The following is an 18574-nucleotide window of genomic DNA, read 5'->3' on the forward strand; positions in this document are numbered from 1 at the left end:
TAGATTTTCGCAATAGCGCGCCCGTTCTGGCTATTACTCCGGTACCAGCTAGACGCGCCACAATCTACGCGTGCATCAATATCAACCAGACCGAATCGTCGAATAAAACGATTTTTCGTTGGCACAAAGCTACAAAACCAGAAGAACAAGATAAACACATCTATTTAAGGTCCGGTGTTTTATACATTGACGGTCACGAGTTTGGACCACTCGTTCTAGATCGGTGGTATTTTCTGCAATGGACCCACGACGAAACTGATGCAGGCGTCGCTGAAAAGCTATGCCTCGACGATTTGTGTACAACCGTTCCGACTAGTCCACCCGTTAGTGCAGTGATGAATGTCACGTTAGGTAACTTTATGGGCTACATGAAACACGCCTTCCTTTTCAACGTCGTATTAACTACAAGTTACAAAGTAGCAATGGATTTGTGTCACGCTAAATGTAAGTACGATCAACGATATTCTATTTTAAGTTAGCGTTTTAGCACTACGTTTGTGTGGGCGGCTGGTAGCTTTTAGAACACGATAATTATGCTGGTGCACGGTGTTACTCAAGGGAAAAATTTTGATGATAATTATTTGGGCTGCCTTTGAGAAAGAAGCCTATTAAAACTAGGGGATTCTACATCATCAAACATTCTTATTGCAGCATATTAAGTATCCGAAGCGTTGCGCTATCATTATTTCAATTATGTATCACGATGTTAATCATTATTCAAATTTGAGAACTTTCATTGTCTTTTGTTGAATGAACGGGGTCCACTACGTTCAAGCTCATTTTTTACGAGTCCAATGTATACAATCTATACATTGTCAATATGCAATGTGTTTGATTCAAATTTTCTGATTCAGGTCCTGACTACGGATTTCAACTGACAAACGAGACGCAATATTCATGTGACTTCGGTTCGACGAAATTAGTAAACAGCGGTGGCGTTAAATTCTTAAAATCTGGCAAACATATGTATTCCTATCTATCGGCATCCGACAAAAGTTCGGTGGGTACATTGTTACAAGTAATCTACAGTCTGAACTGAACGTTCTCAGAAATTTGACAACATTAGCCTTTATTTCATTTTTCGAATCGTCTTCACTTCGTCTTCACTTATTTCGATTCGGTAAAGGCTGCAAACGTTTGACATATCGGTATTGCATAAAACGCTAGCACTTCGTGTTCAGGACAATATCTAAAAACATGTTTCATATCAATGAGAACATTTAAATGAACTCCATAGGCTCGACATTTTTTTCTAATCTTTTTTTTTCGATTGAAAGTGATCGCCCGAACTTGCGGCGAAATCATTTTGAGACATGAAATCTTATCACGGCACCTTTGGGCACTTCACGTTAGCGATGGTAAACATATCGTCGCTGTTTTCACTAACCGTCGTATCTCAAAAAAATTGATTTTTCACAAATGGCATTTGAAAATCGGGAAATGTTTGGTTGCTCGATCGGTATCGATATTCATTTCATCTCAACCTTATATTTGGCCAAAATGGAACGGTTAACCTTAATTATCATTCGATGTTATTGTTTTAGTCAAGCTCCAAGAATTGTCCGAATTTAGGGGGCCAAAGTTGTGCGTCAGTTAGTGAAAAAAATTTTATGATTCTCACAAGATACGACATCTTATCCTGTTAGATACGCCACATATGTTTGGGGCGGTTCCCGGCTTATAATTGACAGATTAACGCGGCTTTCTTAATTCGCTAAATCTGTTTCCGTGAATCTATGCATTATGTTTTCAGTTAACTATGTCCGACAGTGTATGTCCCGAGACATTCACGCTGTACGTGTGCTTCAAGCCGAAAAACGGATCGAAGAATCTAAAACGGAGTCTAATCACGTGGAGTACCGGTAACGCCGCCAATGATCCGCAAATATATTCCCTGAATAAGAGAATAGGATACCTCAATCACGAATCCTTGCGAAAATTTCCTACAAGCGACTGGAGTTTTATCGAGTGGACGAAATTCGCATCTAACAATGAACGGGTGAGTAATATCTATTCTCAACCGGCATGGGCAAAAATTCTCTTCAAAAAGCCTGTACCACTCTTCGTAACATACATTCAACGAGGACTCTGCGTTCGACTGTGATGCCCGATCCAGGATTTGACCTGGATCCACCAGGTGTCGTTTGTGTGCGTTCATTCGGAAAACGATGCCCGTTTTTTTTTTTACTCATAATAAACTAATATCCATCCGTTATTTCTCAATTTCTATGCATTTTTTAAAGATCAATCCAGCCATTTGAATTTATCAAGGCAAACGATTTGCTTAATGTTTGACGAGGGAGACTAATCAATTTACTGAAAGTAAAGTCAATGCTGATAAAGATGCTTTCATGATACGTTCGCCATCCATCCGGCATCTATATGGATAACTGATGGCATTTAGGATCCTGTTCGTCCGTACCGCAGAAACATTTGTGCGTGACACTATTTGCTGATATATGGGCGCATAGCTTAACAGTGCAGAATTTCTTTGTTATGGGTGGAATTTTAGTCCATATTTAATGAATATCTTTACATTACAGATCTGCAGAGATGAAGTTTGTACTGATATCACCGACGGCGGAGTCTACAACAATGGAAGCTGTGATCTTGTGATCGGTTCGGGAAATTACGAAGGTTTCGTTAAACACGTTTACCTATTCGACGAGCCACTCAGAAAACAATATCGATGGTTGAGGGACGTATGCACTGAAGGTACAGCTTAAATATCTAAGAAGGAATCATCCCTGAATTATTACCAATATGTATATTGGATCCCTATTCAGTAGCATTCATCCAACTGCTAATTGTCTACGGAGTTGCATCCAGAATATCAACTGCGGTATTCTTTTTGCGAGTAGTCTCTCCGACGGGGTGGTTTCAGGCGAACTCGTTCAATTCTACAGATATAACTTCAGAGTTGTCAGAAACAGTTTATTTTCAATAAGTGTGAAGTATGACGTCAACAACAAAGCATTTACTCTGCGTAACAATGAATGATATGCTATGGTGACTTCTATTTATCTACGAATAAATGCAACTCATTTTTTGCAGTATATATTGAGAGAGCCAAGAGCAAATTTCCAAAGATGACGCTCGATGAACTATGTGAACTATGGACATACGGATGGCCACGTACGATTACCAAAAAATCATTGACTTCCTTTTCACGTGGAGTACAACTCCACGACATCGTAAGACTGCCACATTTTCGGGATACGAATCTGAGAAACTCTGCCACCTCTTGCCGCAAGCAATGCGTGCGATGTCCTAGGTATTTGTGCCTCGTTGCCAATCGAACCATAGAATGATATCAAATTCCGCATGATAACGATATTACGCTAGACGTATCGGCCCAACTCCGCGCGGTTGCGCCACCGCGCGGGATTTACGCGAAGCAGCAAACACAAACATGGCCACTCTCTCAATTTTCAATGATAGAAATCGTGTGTGCATTTCAATTATTTCGGCTGTTAGGGTTTTAAGGCACAATATAAGTTGATGATGTGATATGGCGATGTTAATTAATGATAATTCCGCAGTGAAGCTAGTCACGAACGGTGCCGATTGAGTGTACAGCTGCCAAAAACACTGAAATGTGCATAGTTGCGTAACTATTTGCAGTGAATTGCTGACGACGTTTAAAAAAATACAAATCGCAATTGTAATATAAAAATGAGATAGAACCTAAGTTAAAATTCTGGCCATTTCTAAAATGTTATTACTAACTATTAATGTTATTACTGACTATTATTGTCAGTGCCGAACGTTTAGTTTTCCAACAATAATGAGGGGTGGTAGGTAGTCATGCAATTCAAGTCATCATTTATCACACGTTACTTCCGTGTCGTTGAAAATCTCGCGAGTCCTGGACCAAACCCCATTGAACAATGTGATCTGTGTGCTGGCCACAAATGCACACAGATCACACTACACCACCCATTAAACACTCCAGTACCCACAGCTTTCATATATCCATCCAAATATTTAGAGTGTCTTTCTTCCTGGATTGTACTCCATCTATGCTCGACTGGCTGGACTAGTTCAGCGACTATGGCAGAAGTTCAATACTTACGATGCAATCAGGTTCGAATCCCGGTTAGGCGGAATAACGGAATTTAGCCAATGCTAACTCGTTCGTTAACTAATTCGTTTTTAGACGTATGTAATCTGTAATTACTACTGGTTTTGTAGATGCTAAACCGTGCCTGAGAGGACGCTTTCCAGACGGTGAAAAAATCAAACATCAGAAGTTCAGCATAGCTGTCACATACGCGGATGCGCAAAGAAGCTGTTTAGCACTCGGAATGGATATCTTGAATAACCACAGATGCTTGGACACCGGGAATATGGACGATTAGTGAGTCGAGAAAGAAAACACAATATCCGTGTATGATGAATAAACGCGAGAAATCCCACGATAAATGCAGCCAAATCGAGAAACTTGTGATGACGCCTGAAGATGGCTAATAGTCTTTAGCCGAAACGTTGCGCAAATATATACTCTTCTATTCAAGTTTCTCGTTTTGGCTGTATTTATTGTGGGTTGTCTCGTGGTTTGGACGATAAGTCGGTACATCATTTCTTAGTCGCTTTGAGTTGTTTTGCGTGTTTTGATAAATGTTTCATTTCGATTCAATTTTAGTCCGGATGAATTTTGGCAACACTCGAACATAGGAAACGGGACGATATGTGAAACACTTTCAAAACACGCCACAGAAGATAAGTTTATCAAGTCGAAGCGTCCGTGTGGTGACGAAATCCCCTTCGTTTGTGTAGAGAAATATTACAGGTCAGTCAGTAAACATTTTATGTTTGGCCCATCTAAAGTTTAATGAATTTGCCTCCAGCGACTATACAACAGGCAATCCGCTTAGCGGCGCACGTTTTCGAACTAGACTTTCGTAGTTAGTCGAGTGGTCGGAACTACAAAGCGAACGCACTATATTTGGTCTTTGAACTCGGTCCGAACTACAGCGACTGTGCTCAATCCCGTGGTCGACTATTGCCGGAACATGGTTCCGACTAACTGGCATCGGGTTTCACTTAGTTCGTAAATGATCAACTATTCCCGCTGCCAAACATCCTCTCCTGACAGGGATTCGAACCTGATGGCATTGCTACACTCAGCCACGGCACGAACCGTGGCAATCTCGATACCATCAGGTTCGAATCCCTGGCGGGGAGGATGGCTACCAAAGTTCGCCTTGCCTCATTGTAAGGTGCGCAATGAGACATCGTGTCTTGCCGTGGCTGTGTCTCGATGCCATCAGGTTAATATCCCTGCTGAAGGAGGATGTATTTGAAGGAACACAAATCAGTGAAATCAAAGCTTGTTCATGATTATATGCTGAACGAGAAATGATATGATTTTTTTTTGTTGCGCAGGTTTCCGTCTAGAACCGGATCGGTACTCCACGAGCTAAATAGAAAAGTCGGGATTTGTAACAAGCTGCCAGAGAATGACGGAGAAGCGACATACGGGTGGTAAATATCTTTAGACTTCAGAAAGAGGAACCGCATGCCTCTAGGATGATTGAGAAGTGTTTGGTTATATTAAGTAAAATCAAATTTGTTTTATTTTGTATATAACAGTATTTTTGGTTCATTGGTTTAATTTGCTTAACGTCGTTCGGATCTTGGGTTCCCAAGACTAACCCTATTAGATTCATTATTAACATCACGACTGGACGACCATTGAGCTGTTACCGCGCGCGCACAATTCACGGTGAATCACTTAGTATAATCAAAATTCAACAAAAACCTCTACGATAAAACGATTTATTGGATATGACTAAAAAAGAATTTTGTCCCAACTATAAAAATGTAATTAATCTCACACTGGATATAACGAACTATCAGTTATAACGAACGTATTTTCTTGTCCGGTGAATTTCGTCGTAACAAGGTTCCACAGTGTGAATAAACAAATGTTTCTTACTTGAATAACTGAATAACTTCAAGTGAGCAAGTTTTCTCTGATTGAATGAATCCAAATAGCGTTTGTTCTTTATATTTCAGCATGTTTAAAGCGTCAATGTGCAACTAGCAGATGAAAAAAGAGTGGCTTCAGTCCTATAGCAGAAGAAATGAATACAGACTTTAAAATTGCACTTTAGCTGTACAATTGAATTTCTATAAATAAATGACACATACACATTTCTTTCAAATGTTAGACGATTTTTAATCGACAGAAAAAATGAGATGGGCATTGCTAATTGTTGTTCAATTACCGAACTCTAATCTTTTCGGAGACAATTTTTCCCATCTTTTTATATCCATTTCCAGTAGAGTTTATATGCCATATATGGTTGGAAATTGTAGGTATTCGAAAACTTGTTTAATGATATTTGATTCGGGAGTCTAAAGATTGGTCAATTTGGTATGTGCCGGTACCTCGACACAAGCATCAGTCTGCAGCCATCAACAACCCACTATAGTAGTATGAAAATCTTGTCAATCGCTTTATTGGAATGAATACGATGTCTGTAGCTAATTGGTTAGTTACTTGTCAGTCGAGATGAAATCCTGAACGCACAAAACGTCTGGCTTATCAGAAATATTGCAAGAATGGTGATAATGCCTCGAATACCTTAAGAGACTGGTCTGGGCATATATATTTTATAATAAATCATGATAAATCATGAATAAAGATTTCAGTTATCTACAAAAGAAAAGATCCATATTGATGAGAGTTTCTGCGAACAAAATGAAAATAGTGAGAAATAATTCGGGGACCTTAATGGCAATACTAGGTCGCTTCAGCAAGCATCCAGTGAGTATCCGAGCAAAAGCAGGAATATGGACGATTAGTCAGTAAATAATTTTTCATCGATATGAGTCTGTTTCTCGTGCATTCGATTCACATTCCATTTCGGAAACACACGAACAAAGGAAACGGGACGATGTGTGAAACACTTTCAAAACATGCCACTGAAGATATGTTTGTCAAGTCGACGCATCCTTGTGGTGACGAAATTCCATTCGTTTGTGTAGAGAAATATTACAGGTCAAGTTCGAGATCACTATTTAAAATCTGGAAGCCGGTGGCTGAACAAAAATTGCAATGTGACTCTAAACGCATCATCTAAACATTCCTGGCCATGAAAATATGTTGCAGTTTTGTTCGTCTTCCGAATTAGGACAATTTGATTGACTATCGCACACCTGTCTGATTGGTATACATTATGATGCGGGACATTTCACAGTACCAGCTGGGCATTCAAAAATGTTCACACCTCAATACGTGCTCAAGATTTCTACAAACAGGGTAATCATTTGCCAACCCATCTAGAATACATCGATGACGTCGAGAATAGCAATTCGGGGAAATAAAAGAACACCTCTGTTTAACAGATTACGCATAGAGGTTTGGGAAATTAGTCATACAATGATTATCATTACTGCACTGAACCGTAGGATTCACTGTAACATTAGTTGATGTTAGTATTTCATCTTCTTCTCGGCTTCCACTGCAATCCACGACACCATCCTGATACAACTGGGAACTGATACACAGTCTCCACCGTTACACATGAACCCCTGACATAGTTCAATAGTGCACTTCAATTCATCGGATTTATCTTGACAACTATTGACTCCATCACATCTGTTAGATGAACTGACACATTGGTCACTCATACATTGGTATTGGCCAGATAGGCACGAAGTATGGAAACACGAGTTATCGTCTGAGCCATCCGGACAATCACGTACGAAGTCACATAAACCGCTCATTGATATGACCCTTCCATTCTTACAACGGAATTGACTGTATACATTTATATCCGTACAATCAAGTTCATCTTCACCGTGTTGACAGTCGTCCCTGGTGTCACATACACGGTGGTCACTGATGTATCTTCGATCATTACATTGGAACTGATGTCCCGCATCATACTGTATACCAATCAGACAGGTGTGCGATGGTCAATCAAATTGTCCTAATTCGAAAGACGAACAAAACTACGACATATTTTCATGGCCAGGAATTTTAGATGTGGCCACGAAAATAGATGTATTCCACAGTCTGAAGTGTGTGACGGTGTTGTGCACTGTAAAATCAGCACTGACGATGAGGCATTCTGTAACATCACGTGTCCCAACCGTTGTAAATGTCAAGGTCATTCTGTTGACTGTAGAAATATTGGTCTCAGTGATATAACCGGCCTCATCACGATGTCAACCAGAATCCTATTGTTGTCAAATAACCGAGTTATTTTCAATGTTTTCGTCTTTTGTTTATCTTCGTATGGTCAACATCTCCTCAAATGGAATATCCTACATTTTGCCCAACTCGATCTCAAACCTACATAACCTACACACCTTAGATCTTACACATAACAACATTACGTCCTTACCCGCGAATGCTTTTATAGGCTTGGGTAGATTGAAAGAACTGTTCATAACAGGAAATCCAATTCGATATTTAGAAGAAGGTAGCTTTCGGGGTTTGATATCTCTTGCAATTTTTGATCTTCATGGACTGCATATTTCGGTGCTTGGCGAAAACGTGTTCGACGGTCTATCCTCAATGGTTATACTGAACATTAGCAGCACTCGAATCAACCGTATATCGAAGTATGCATTCTCTGGTTTAAGCAATCTTTCGCATCTTGATTTTACCAATAAATCCAAGTACATTTCTACAGAAAATAGCACTTTCGACAACTTGACATCGTTAGTGTCCCTAAAATCTGATGCTTACAAATTTTGCTGTATGGCTCCGAATGTCGGTCAGTGCCTTCCCAAAGCAGATCAATTCTCCTCCTCTGATTTGATGGGTAACTCAGTCCTCAGAGCGATCATATGGGTCATCGCTGCGTTCAGCTTTTTCACCAACAGCATTGCCAATTTACTTCGCATTAAACTAACATCATCCGCAACGCGCAACAGATCTTCTGACATCCTCATCATGAATCTCGCAGCTTGTGATTGCCTGATGTCGATTTATTTGTTTGTAATCGCAGGAGCCGATTACATTTATGAAGGCGTTTATTTCATAAATTCTGAAATTTGGACGAGCAGTTCATTGTGTCGGGTTGCTGGGATTTTAGTAACTGTTTCTTGTGAAGGCTCTTAGACTTTCCTGCCCGTTCTCACACGTCATCGATACTCGAATATCACAGATCTATTTTCCGACAGTTTGTTCGTATCCCTAAAACATGTCACCAGTATTTGTTGTATCTGCTGGGTCATTCTGAGTATAATTTCTTTGTTACCGCTTTCACAATTGTCATACTTCGGTCAGAACTTCTATGGCACTACCGGAGTTTGTTTACCTATGAATCTGCTAACCATTGATGTCCACGCCTGGCAATATTCTTTAGCCATTCTTGTCGTATCGAACTCGGCTATACTTGCTACAATAATGGTGACTTATGCGCAGATGTGCAGACTCGTATCTGGAAGCAGGTCTGGCTCGGGTAGAATTGATCCTACCGAACTAATTTTGGTGGGTAGGAGTTTGGTGATTTATCTTTCTAATTTAGTTTGCTGGCTGCCGATATTTACCGTTCAGTTTTGTGCGTTGATCTGAGTAGAAATACCAAATCAGGTGGCGGCCTGGCTGGCGGTTCTTTTCCTACCGATCAACTCGTCCCTTAATCCCCTTCTTTACACTATACTGACCATTGATTTAAAATCCATATGTGCAAAATAAAAAAGTCGTCGACAATAGACTAGAGTAAACTCCCTGTACATAATCAACATTTACGTAACAGATTGGTGTTCCTATATATTATTTCCGTGCGTTTGCTAGGAGAAAGAACAAAGCTCTTGGCTTATTTTTCTTCAATGCAGGGCCCAGGTACACAGTTCGAGTAACTTTCTAATGTGGCTTGAGCAAAATTGTTGTCGCACTAGCCTTAAATCTAAACAATGACCATGCTACTTGGTCCAGTGACTTCAGACAATGGAACGATTGACAAAGTCTGGGGATCCGATTTTTTTCTGCATTATGGCGGATATATCATTCATGTCTTTAGGGTAAAAAACCGCAGATAGATCCTAGCATGTTTGTTTTGTGGAGTCTTTTGGCGATCGGTCCTTGTAATGATGGCGAATTTATGTCCATTGTGTGAAGTTGGATACAACAACAGGGGCCTTTAGTCAAGACTTAATACAAAAAGTGGTGTTAAATCTTAAGACTGGTCTTAAGTCGTTAGATTGGCTCTAGAACTTAGTTGGTCTTAGAACGGTCTTAAGTCTAAGCCCTGACTATGGAACCGGCCCCTGATACCAATAATGGATTTATTATTGTACATTACACGGGGATTCAAGCAGAGCTTACGGTCTTCATTTTTCTCACTTATCGTTGTTTACGTGTCGTATAAAAAACAATTTTCTCGAATTAAGATTCTAAGTCGAATGATGAAAAGGTCGAAGGACTGATTATTTTTTGTAGAGGTTTACATCGTACAAAATTGAACAAAAAGTAGAGCTTGTTGTAGGTTGGGATGACGACCCCATAATGAGATCCCTCATTATTCGTTTTCGGTTGACTCCTCGTTGAACGACTCAGCTATGAACTTATTTAAAAGATTTCTTTTTGGAAAGACTTTCCTATCCAATTTCCGCCGTCAAATGTGTGAGAGTAGCTGCGAGAAAGGTGGAATCTAATTGATAGAAATAACAGAGATGATGCAAGTCCTCCTTAGGTTATCTTTATTTCATTTAAAATACGAACTTTAGCTACGAGTGCATACGTGGTAGCTTCCACGTTGCGCGCCAGTGACGATCTGTTCGAAAAGAACTGAAATTAGCCGCCTGACTTAGAGATTGAAAAATGCATTGCTTTGAAATGTTCGGAACATATGTTTTAGCCGATTTAGCCGAATTTCCGTCTTCTAGAAGCCGACTTTGAGACGGATTTGAACAGGAAAATGAACTGAATCCTTCACATTTTCTACATTATAATGATAATGACACATCTAATAGCATAGAGAGATATAAGAACGTTGAAAATGTTATTCCAATTTAAACTTTATATAATTCATTTCGTACACAGATAATAAGTAAAGTTAAATTTACACAGATATTGTTCAACTCTCCAATTACGGAAAAACAAAATTAAATTTTGCAGTGACACATGTAAACCATACATTTATGTGACCTCCAGGTGTTCAGTTCGCTCGCGTCGTCTAAAATCCTGCCGTCGAGTATCGATATGATACATTCCAGAGCTGCGACTTAAGACGATTACATTTGAGGTGAAACAAAGAAATGGAACCATATAACGTACATTTTGGTGCGACTTACGATGTGTTTACACGACTTACGATGTGTTTACACGACTTACGATGTACGACTTACAGATAGATTTTCTATGGTGTATATTTGGCGAAGAAACAAAATGGGATTTTAAAATGTTTACGACTTTGAAGAGTGTGCGATGCGACTGATGCGACTATTCATCGTGGTGACGATTCTTCCTCGCACCGACTGCCCCAATATTTGCGTACCTCGGGGAAGATTCGTTGGTCTACCGCATACAATCATCATGTCGCTTGAGCGCAAGTTGAATAAGGGAAAATCACGGTAACCCATGTCAATTTTATCTGGCAATTCGCTGAATATTTGATAAAACGTATGCCCTCACTTGAGAAGATTCGCTCCTCAAGGCTTTAAACATCGGAACTGTTCAATCAGACTCGCTTATCGTTACCAGCTAGATCCATCTCTGTTGAAACACACTGGGACTGGTCTAGTTATATCAATCGTCGGCCGGGATTGCGTTCGATGAAGCGATGTAATTTTGCGAGACCGTGGAGCTGTCACGACAGAATTGAAGTAGTTTCTAGGTCTTGATATCTTCATACGGGTTTTGATCAATTTCAAGTTCGGCTTTTATTTGGAAAAAAATAAGAAAATTATTTTCAAAAAGAATCAAAAGACATGTTATTAAGTGAATGAATCGATCGCAATCATGTTCCAGATAGAGCGAGGATGTTATACTTTCCCCAGTGATGGCGGGTTGCAGAGCTAAGAACGTTTGGAAAAGACAAGATGACATGTACATGTTTTTATGATGTTTTCTATAGAAGTATGTTCGCAAGAATGTTAGAGAATACTTACCACTGAATGCTAGATTTACATGCGGCATTGCCACTGCGTAAGCGTCTGAAACATATTTGTTTATTATAAGAAAAATGATAGCAGAGCACGGGCGGAAATGTGTGGAATATACGTACGTGAATATGTGGGGTCATGCAGCTCATAAGTCTTAGAATAATCTGTAAAGGATAGAAAACGCTTTCATGAGTACTTACGATATTCAAGTACATTAAAAGATACTCAAGACACGCCCTGTTAAAACGTAATGCCATTTCCAAAAATAACTGATTAGACATGCTTGGAATTTGTACTATCTACCAATATTGTGTACTTGAATTAAAAACAATTGTAAAGAAAATACTTCCAATTCAAACCATAGAAAAGTTTCCAGAGGCGGTCCCACAGGTCCCCGCATTGTTGGACAGATTTTATCATTTCCTAAGCTAAAACCTTTAGTCGCGTGATTAATTGTCGTTTATCCCTCTTTTGGCACAAAATTCAAATTTATGAATCGTTATCGATTTTCAATGATCAAACTGAATCTTCTTGCCTGAGGACAAAGTATTTGCATGTAATATTATCACTCATTCCTCTTGATACAAATCTTAGCGTGATACCTATTCCTTTCACTTGAAATTGACAAAACTTTTCGAAATATTGTGTCTTAATATTTTACTATTTTCTTTACTGCTTTGCACAAATAAAAATCTATCGATTAATCGAGATTATCTTATCAATGATACTCAGTACTCAGTATTGATAACCCGCGAAAACATATATATTATTAGTTCTTTTACTCATTTCTACGAAGAATCAGTTTTACCTTTTGATGAAACTTTAGCTTTAGTTTGCCTGAAATAAAAGCATTTATTTTAACGTGGCATTTTGTCAATTGCAAGTTTGGCAAATATCAATCAAGTTCACCGAAATTGGTCGATTCGAGGAAATAATGGGATTCGAACCTACTCAGATATTAAGTCTATTAACTAGGAACAATTATGTTCAGAGCCCGTGGTGAACATTCTGCTCTTTGAAACATCATCAAATCGTCCTTATTTTGTGGCCATACGTGATTTTGACAAAATCAAGTGCTGGATTTTCTCGTTTGATGGCGCTATTCAGAACCGGAATATGTTTATTTTTTAAATATTTTATATGAAATATCGTAAACTCTACGTACCCAATGATTGGTGAGAGAGTAATAAAAAACATCATTGCTTTGTATGGTGTTGTACACGGATCTAAATTCGCCTCTTTTAGCTTAATCTGTTTGTTTTTTATGACATTTAGAGTGATTTCTAGGCCTTTGAATTTATAATTTGTCACATCCAATGCATCATGAGCATCATGAGGATACATTTTAAAGGATTAAGCGTGACGACGTATAGTAAAAGAGTTGAATTTTGTCGAAACCCGTATAGTAAATATTCCTGTTTATAGAAACCCGAAAACAGTATCATTCCGTGTCATCAATTGGTGGTTCATACCTAAGCTATAGTATCAAGCAGATATAGATAGAATAGATTGATATAGCTAGTTGGTGCGAGATAAAGGGACAGCAGATGATTTAATGAAAACTTACGGTTGATTCGATTCGTGCTTAACGACAAGACCTCCGTTTCTGAGTTGTCTTGTTATATAAACAAGTGCGAGCAAGAACATCACGACCAGAACGAACGACGTGCTACCAAGAATCACACCGGCAATCATTAGGGGATTAACTGTTATGGCGTCACTCCACTTGCCACCAACTGAATAGAGAAATGACATTCAAATGAGATGCAAATCCATTATCTTTGAGAGGCATGAGATTCGCTGAGGAAGCACTACTAGATTCAGAATAAAACCTAAAAATCTAATAGAACACGGCAAAAACTTAAATCAGACACCCAACTCAGTGTCACTGATACAGCAGTCTTTGAGACGATTGTTAGATTTGACGGTGTTTTTGGAGGTCCTAAAAACAAAAGCGAATAAAAAGACAAGACGGTACGCGTTATTTCTGCAAAGATAACAAAGTTATAAAAAAAAGAATATTCTTTTGAGATGGAATTTTGTAGGAATCATTTTACATTCACGTTTCAGCCATGATATTTCAAATTAACTTCATCGATGACCAAATAACTAGTACACATAATCGGCAAATGAAAAAAATGTTTTGAAAACTCCATGTCTGGAAATAAACGTCTAATGCTCCAGAACTTACCGAATTCTATGAGTTTTAATGTAATTTCTAAGCTACCAATGGAATGCTTCAGTTGACACGAATGAAATCCATAATCGGACGCCTGAACTGATTCCAAAATAACCTTCCAGTACATTTTTACCGGGGTTGACCAAATTCCCTTGGATGTTAAATTGGAGCTGCAATTTATAGTTGTCGTTGACGGATTTGCATCGTAGATTATCGTGAATTCAGCACTTTCTCCTAATCTCGCTGTGACGGGTTCGAGTTCTCTTGAGAGCCTTGGTGCATCTATGGGGAAAAAAGGGATATCGTTCATACAACATATCTTCTGTCTGGATCGCTATGACATTTCTCCACGGTTCAATATTTCACTTAACATATGATTGGAAATAAGTTGTCTGGGAAGCAGAAATCTGGCATAAGTCAAATCCATCAAAATGCGACATCAAAATTAGTTTTCAACAGCGGGAGACGTTTAATGTTTTAGATCGATGTCCTCTCGAATTGTCAATTATTTAGGTATCATCGCATTTGCATCCAGATATTTACTATAAGAATTATTTTTAGCTAGTACGTCAATTGTCATGAGTAAACACTTGTTAACCTGTCCATTTATAGATGCTCTTAATGAAAATGAAGTTTTGGGTCCGGTTACTTACATTGAACATCGACAGTAGCAATATTACTGATAGTAAAACCCGCTGTATTTGTTACTTGACATCTGTATCGCCCTGAATAAGCTTTTGATAAATTGTCCAGGTTGAGATGATCCTTTCTGGATTCAGTTGATTCAATTGATTTCCAGACACCCGATATAGCTGAGAATTGCCAGCGAAAAGTGTAATTGCTAGGATTACCATCGGTTGCAGAACAGTTAAACCGAATTGAACCGCCTTTTCTTACTACACTTTTTAATGGTGTCAACGAAACGGAATCGGCGGGATCTGTAAAACAAGACACAGCCACTTTGCTTTTTAACGTAAGACCACTCGGAATATATCGAACTGCCATCATCTGAAATAATGCATCATTTTCATGCAAAATCAATCATAAGATAAATATGTAATGATAATTACTCAAATTGGAATGATTAGATAAACACCACTAAAGATTACACAGTACGGACAATGAAGCGTTTTTGGTGACACTATTGACAGGTTGGCGGTTCTGATAAGCTGTATATCTATATTGTCTTCCATTTTTATCCTTATCAGTTGGTACTATTATAGACTACTAGAGCAATTGTGAGGTTCGGGTTTATGATTGGTTGCTCTGATATAGGCGTTGACGCCAAAGTAGGCCGGTTAAGTTGTCAGGGCTTAGACTTAAAACCGATCTAAGACTAACTTAGTTCTATATCCAATCTAACAACTGTTGGATATAAGATCACATTTTGGTCTCACGTATAGACGATGGAACTGGTCTCTGAGCTGTTACCGAACTTACAGTGAACGATAACTGTTGTATCTTTATATAGATTTCCAGTTTGACATCTGTATCGAGCCTGATTCATGGTTTTAATTGCAGTAATCGATAATGTACTAGTAGCCACAAACCCGTGATAGGCTGCACTAGTTTTACTCGTAGCTGGTTGAGGGTCAAGTATGTGTCCATGTTGTAGAGGAATATGTGAACCACTGAATCTGTACAGCCGGGTTTGACGAGTCAGTTCTACACTCTGTTACGAGTTTATTTGTAGGCTACATTGAACAATTTGACAGAATCGAAAAAAATCAAATGTTTGGTAAACGTGTTGTGTCTAAACTTACAGTGAACGGTAATTGTTGTATCTTTGTAAAGATTTCCAGTTTGACATCTGTATCGAGCCTGATTCATAGTTTTAGTTGCAGTAATAGATAATGTACTAGTAGCCATGAACCCGTGATTGGCTGCACTAGTTCGATTCGTAGCTGGTTGGGAGTCAACTGGTGTCCATGTTGTAGTGTAATATGTGAACCACTGAATCTGTACAGCCGGGTTTGACGAGTCAGTTTTACATTCCAACTGTTGATTATTGTTTTCTAATACATAATCTGCCGGTTTCTTCATCATCGTCAGTGTTGTTGCTTGAACTGGAAATAATTAGTTTTCATTAAATTGTCAAAATCCGGGGATATTGACGAAACAGAAATTAGTCAAAGGTGGTAGAACAACATTCACTCCATGAGCAGTACTTACAGTTGACAATTAATTGAACTTTATTAGAATTCATTTGTGTTGGTATACCAGCCCCAGTAGCTGTACATTGATATTCTGCCCGGTTATCTGTTTTATTGACGGATTTTGAATATGTAAAAGGACTGACTCCTTGTTTCACAGTGCTGCCCCCTTGTATTCTAGTTATGACTAGGTTTGGTGCCGGGTTACCCCCTGTAGCTGTACACGTTAAGTCAACAGATGCAGATTCCTGAACGGGTGACGTCGGTCCTTGTAATGTAACACCACTGGGCGGGTCTGAAATGAAGTAAAATAAGGATTGACCCGAACTGGAACCAAATTCACTTCTTGGAATAATAGTTATGAAACTATCTGAGCACTTACAGTTGACAGTTAATTTCACTTTATTAGAAATCATTGGTGTTGATATACCAGCCCCAGTAGCTGTACATTGATATTCTGCCTGGTTATCCGTTTTAGTGACGGATGTTGAATATGTCAGGGGACTAACTCCCTGTTTGACAGTGCTGCCACCTGGTGTTCTGGTAATGGCGAGGTTTGGTACCGGGTTACCCCCTGTAGCTGTACACGTTAAGTTAACATATGTTGAGTCCTGAACGGGTGACGTCGGTCCTAATGTAACATTACTTGGTGGGTCTTAAATGAAGTAAAATAAAGATCGGCCAATATTACTTATAATTTCGAGAAATGAAATACTTCGGGTGTTGGAGCGATTATGTATATCTATGTGTTAGTTGATTTCAATAGGTCTACCCATGGATATTTCAATCGCCTGTCAATCACAGGGACCTGTTTCGCTTGAATCTGGGTTAAGTTAAATTGTGGGTGTAAAAAATCAAAGAAATAATCGGTATCAAAGCCACTCGCTATGCGACTTTGTCTCTTCCAATCTTCCCGCCATTTGGATTCATTTTTGTGAGTACTCAATTTCATATTCTCGTCGAATTCTTAAGATATTTTTCTTCCGGTTTATGAGTCATTATTATCGCTTATCGCTGATAGATATATGTTTCGATAATGACAAAATTTGAAACGTCAACATCATGTACAAACAAGCGCATGAGTTTTCGTTCAACGGCTCCGTGATCTTTATGACATTTTTTATCTAAACTGCAAAAACGATCAACTATTTGAAAAATGACATGTTTGATACTAGTTCTAAGTGTGATCGAATGATTTTAAGTGAAGAGTAAAGTGACCACGTGTTTATGAAATACTTACGTAGAACATCGATAGTAATACTACCAGTGACTGATCCTGCTATATTCGATACTGTACATGTATAAACACCTGAATCAGTTCTACTGATTCGTGTAAAACGTGTAATGTGAGTTTATTATTAGATTGTCCTGATAGATTGACACCACTCCATCTATACTTCAGTCCCGTAGCTCCAGACTGTGAACCGTTACATGTGATTGTTAATGGTGAATTCTCCTGTACTGTGACGATGTTGTTGATCGCGGTGTTTGGTTGAGATGTTAGAACTGGTCCACGCGGGGGTGCTGTAAATTTGAAACCATGTAGAACTACATAGAACTGGAATTGCATAGTGTCTGAATATATGAAACTTAGATAGAAAATATAAAAAGCCAGCAGGAGAAACGTAGGATGAGAAATTTCCTATCATGCTCCCAGAACAGCTGTAGATTTTGAAAATCAATTGAACCAATTCATCAACGTCGGCGGCTATGAATATTTCAACGTTGTCGAATAGATTACGATTATAATTCGGCACGATTTTCTAATCTCAATTAATAGAACTAAAGTAATGAGTATTCCGTGAGGAATTCAAAAAGTAACAATCGATTTCAGTTACAAAGAGCAGCTGGTGAATTGGATTGAAAATGACCGATGATTCATTAATTATTTATCATTTTTGTCATTTTGATATCATTCAATCGTTTTTCATTCTCACCTACTACAGTAAGTACTGTTCTAGTATTTCGGAAAGAGTTCATGTAGTTACATGCCCATGTCCCAGCATCAATCATCGGTACATTAGTGATACGCAAACCATAACGTCCAGCTGTGACGTCACATAGTCCAGTGTACCGGGATTCACTGATAGCGCCACGAGGACAGTTTGTTTTATCAAACGCATACTGTACAGTAGGGATACTGAATGTCATTCTGTGACCGCAGAAATTTCTA

General features: G+C 38.8%; 2 protein-coding genes and 1 long non-coding RNA gene across 3 annotated transcripts; 1 reads left to right on the forward strand and 2 right to left on the reverse strand.

Moving 5' to 3' along the window:
* The first annotated feature begins 220 nt into the window (after window positions 1–220).
* Window positions 221–6121, forward strand: LOC141902750 (uncharacterized). Its single transcript, XM_074790626.1, has 8 exons — window positions 221–351; window positions 1754–1999; window positions 2544–2715; window positions 3055–3135; window positions 4195–4360; window positions 4646–4792; window positions 5389–5487; window positions 6022–6121. Exons 2-8 carry the CDS (start codon window positions 1760–1762, stop codon window positions 6047–6049), a joined length of 933 nt encoding a protein of 310 aa, XP_074646727.1. The 5' UTR covers window positions 221–351; window positions 1754–1759; the 3' UTR covers window positions 6050–6121.
* Window positions 6122–13632: 7511 nt separating this feature from the next.
* LOC141902203 (kin of IRRE-like protein 3) lies at window positions 13633–16200 on the reverse strand. Its single transcript, XM_074789844.1, has 4 exons — window positions 16012–16200; window positions 14902–15186; window positions 14261–14530; window positions 13633–13805 (listed from the first exon to the last, which is right to left on the reverse strand). Exons 1-4 carry the CDS (start codon window positions 16115–16117, stop codon window positions 13633–13635), a joined length of 834 nt encoding a protein of 277 aa, XP_074645945.1. The 5' UTR covers window positions 16118–16200.
* Window positions 16201–16822: 622 nt separating this feature from the next.
* LOC141902866 (uncharacterized) lies at window positions 16823–18574 on the reverse strand. Its single transcript, XR_012618963.1, has 3 exons — window positions 18339–18574; window positions 17642–17925; window positions 16823–17056 (listed from the first exon to the last, which is right to left on the reverse strand). It is a non-coding gene; the product is annotated as an uncharacterized LOC141902866 (long non-coding RNA).

This window comes from Tubulanus polymorphus, chromosome 3 (genome assembly GCF_964204645.1).
Source record: "Tubulanus polymorphus chromosome 3, tnTubPoly1.2, whole genome shotgun sequence".
Classification (NCBI taxonomy): domain Eukaryota; kingdom Metazoa; phylum Nemertea; class Palaeonemertea; order Tubulaniformes; family Tubulanidae; genus Tubulanus; species Tubulanus polymorphus.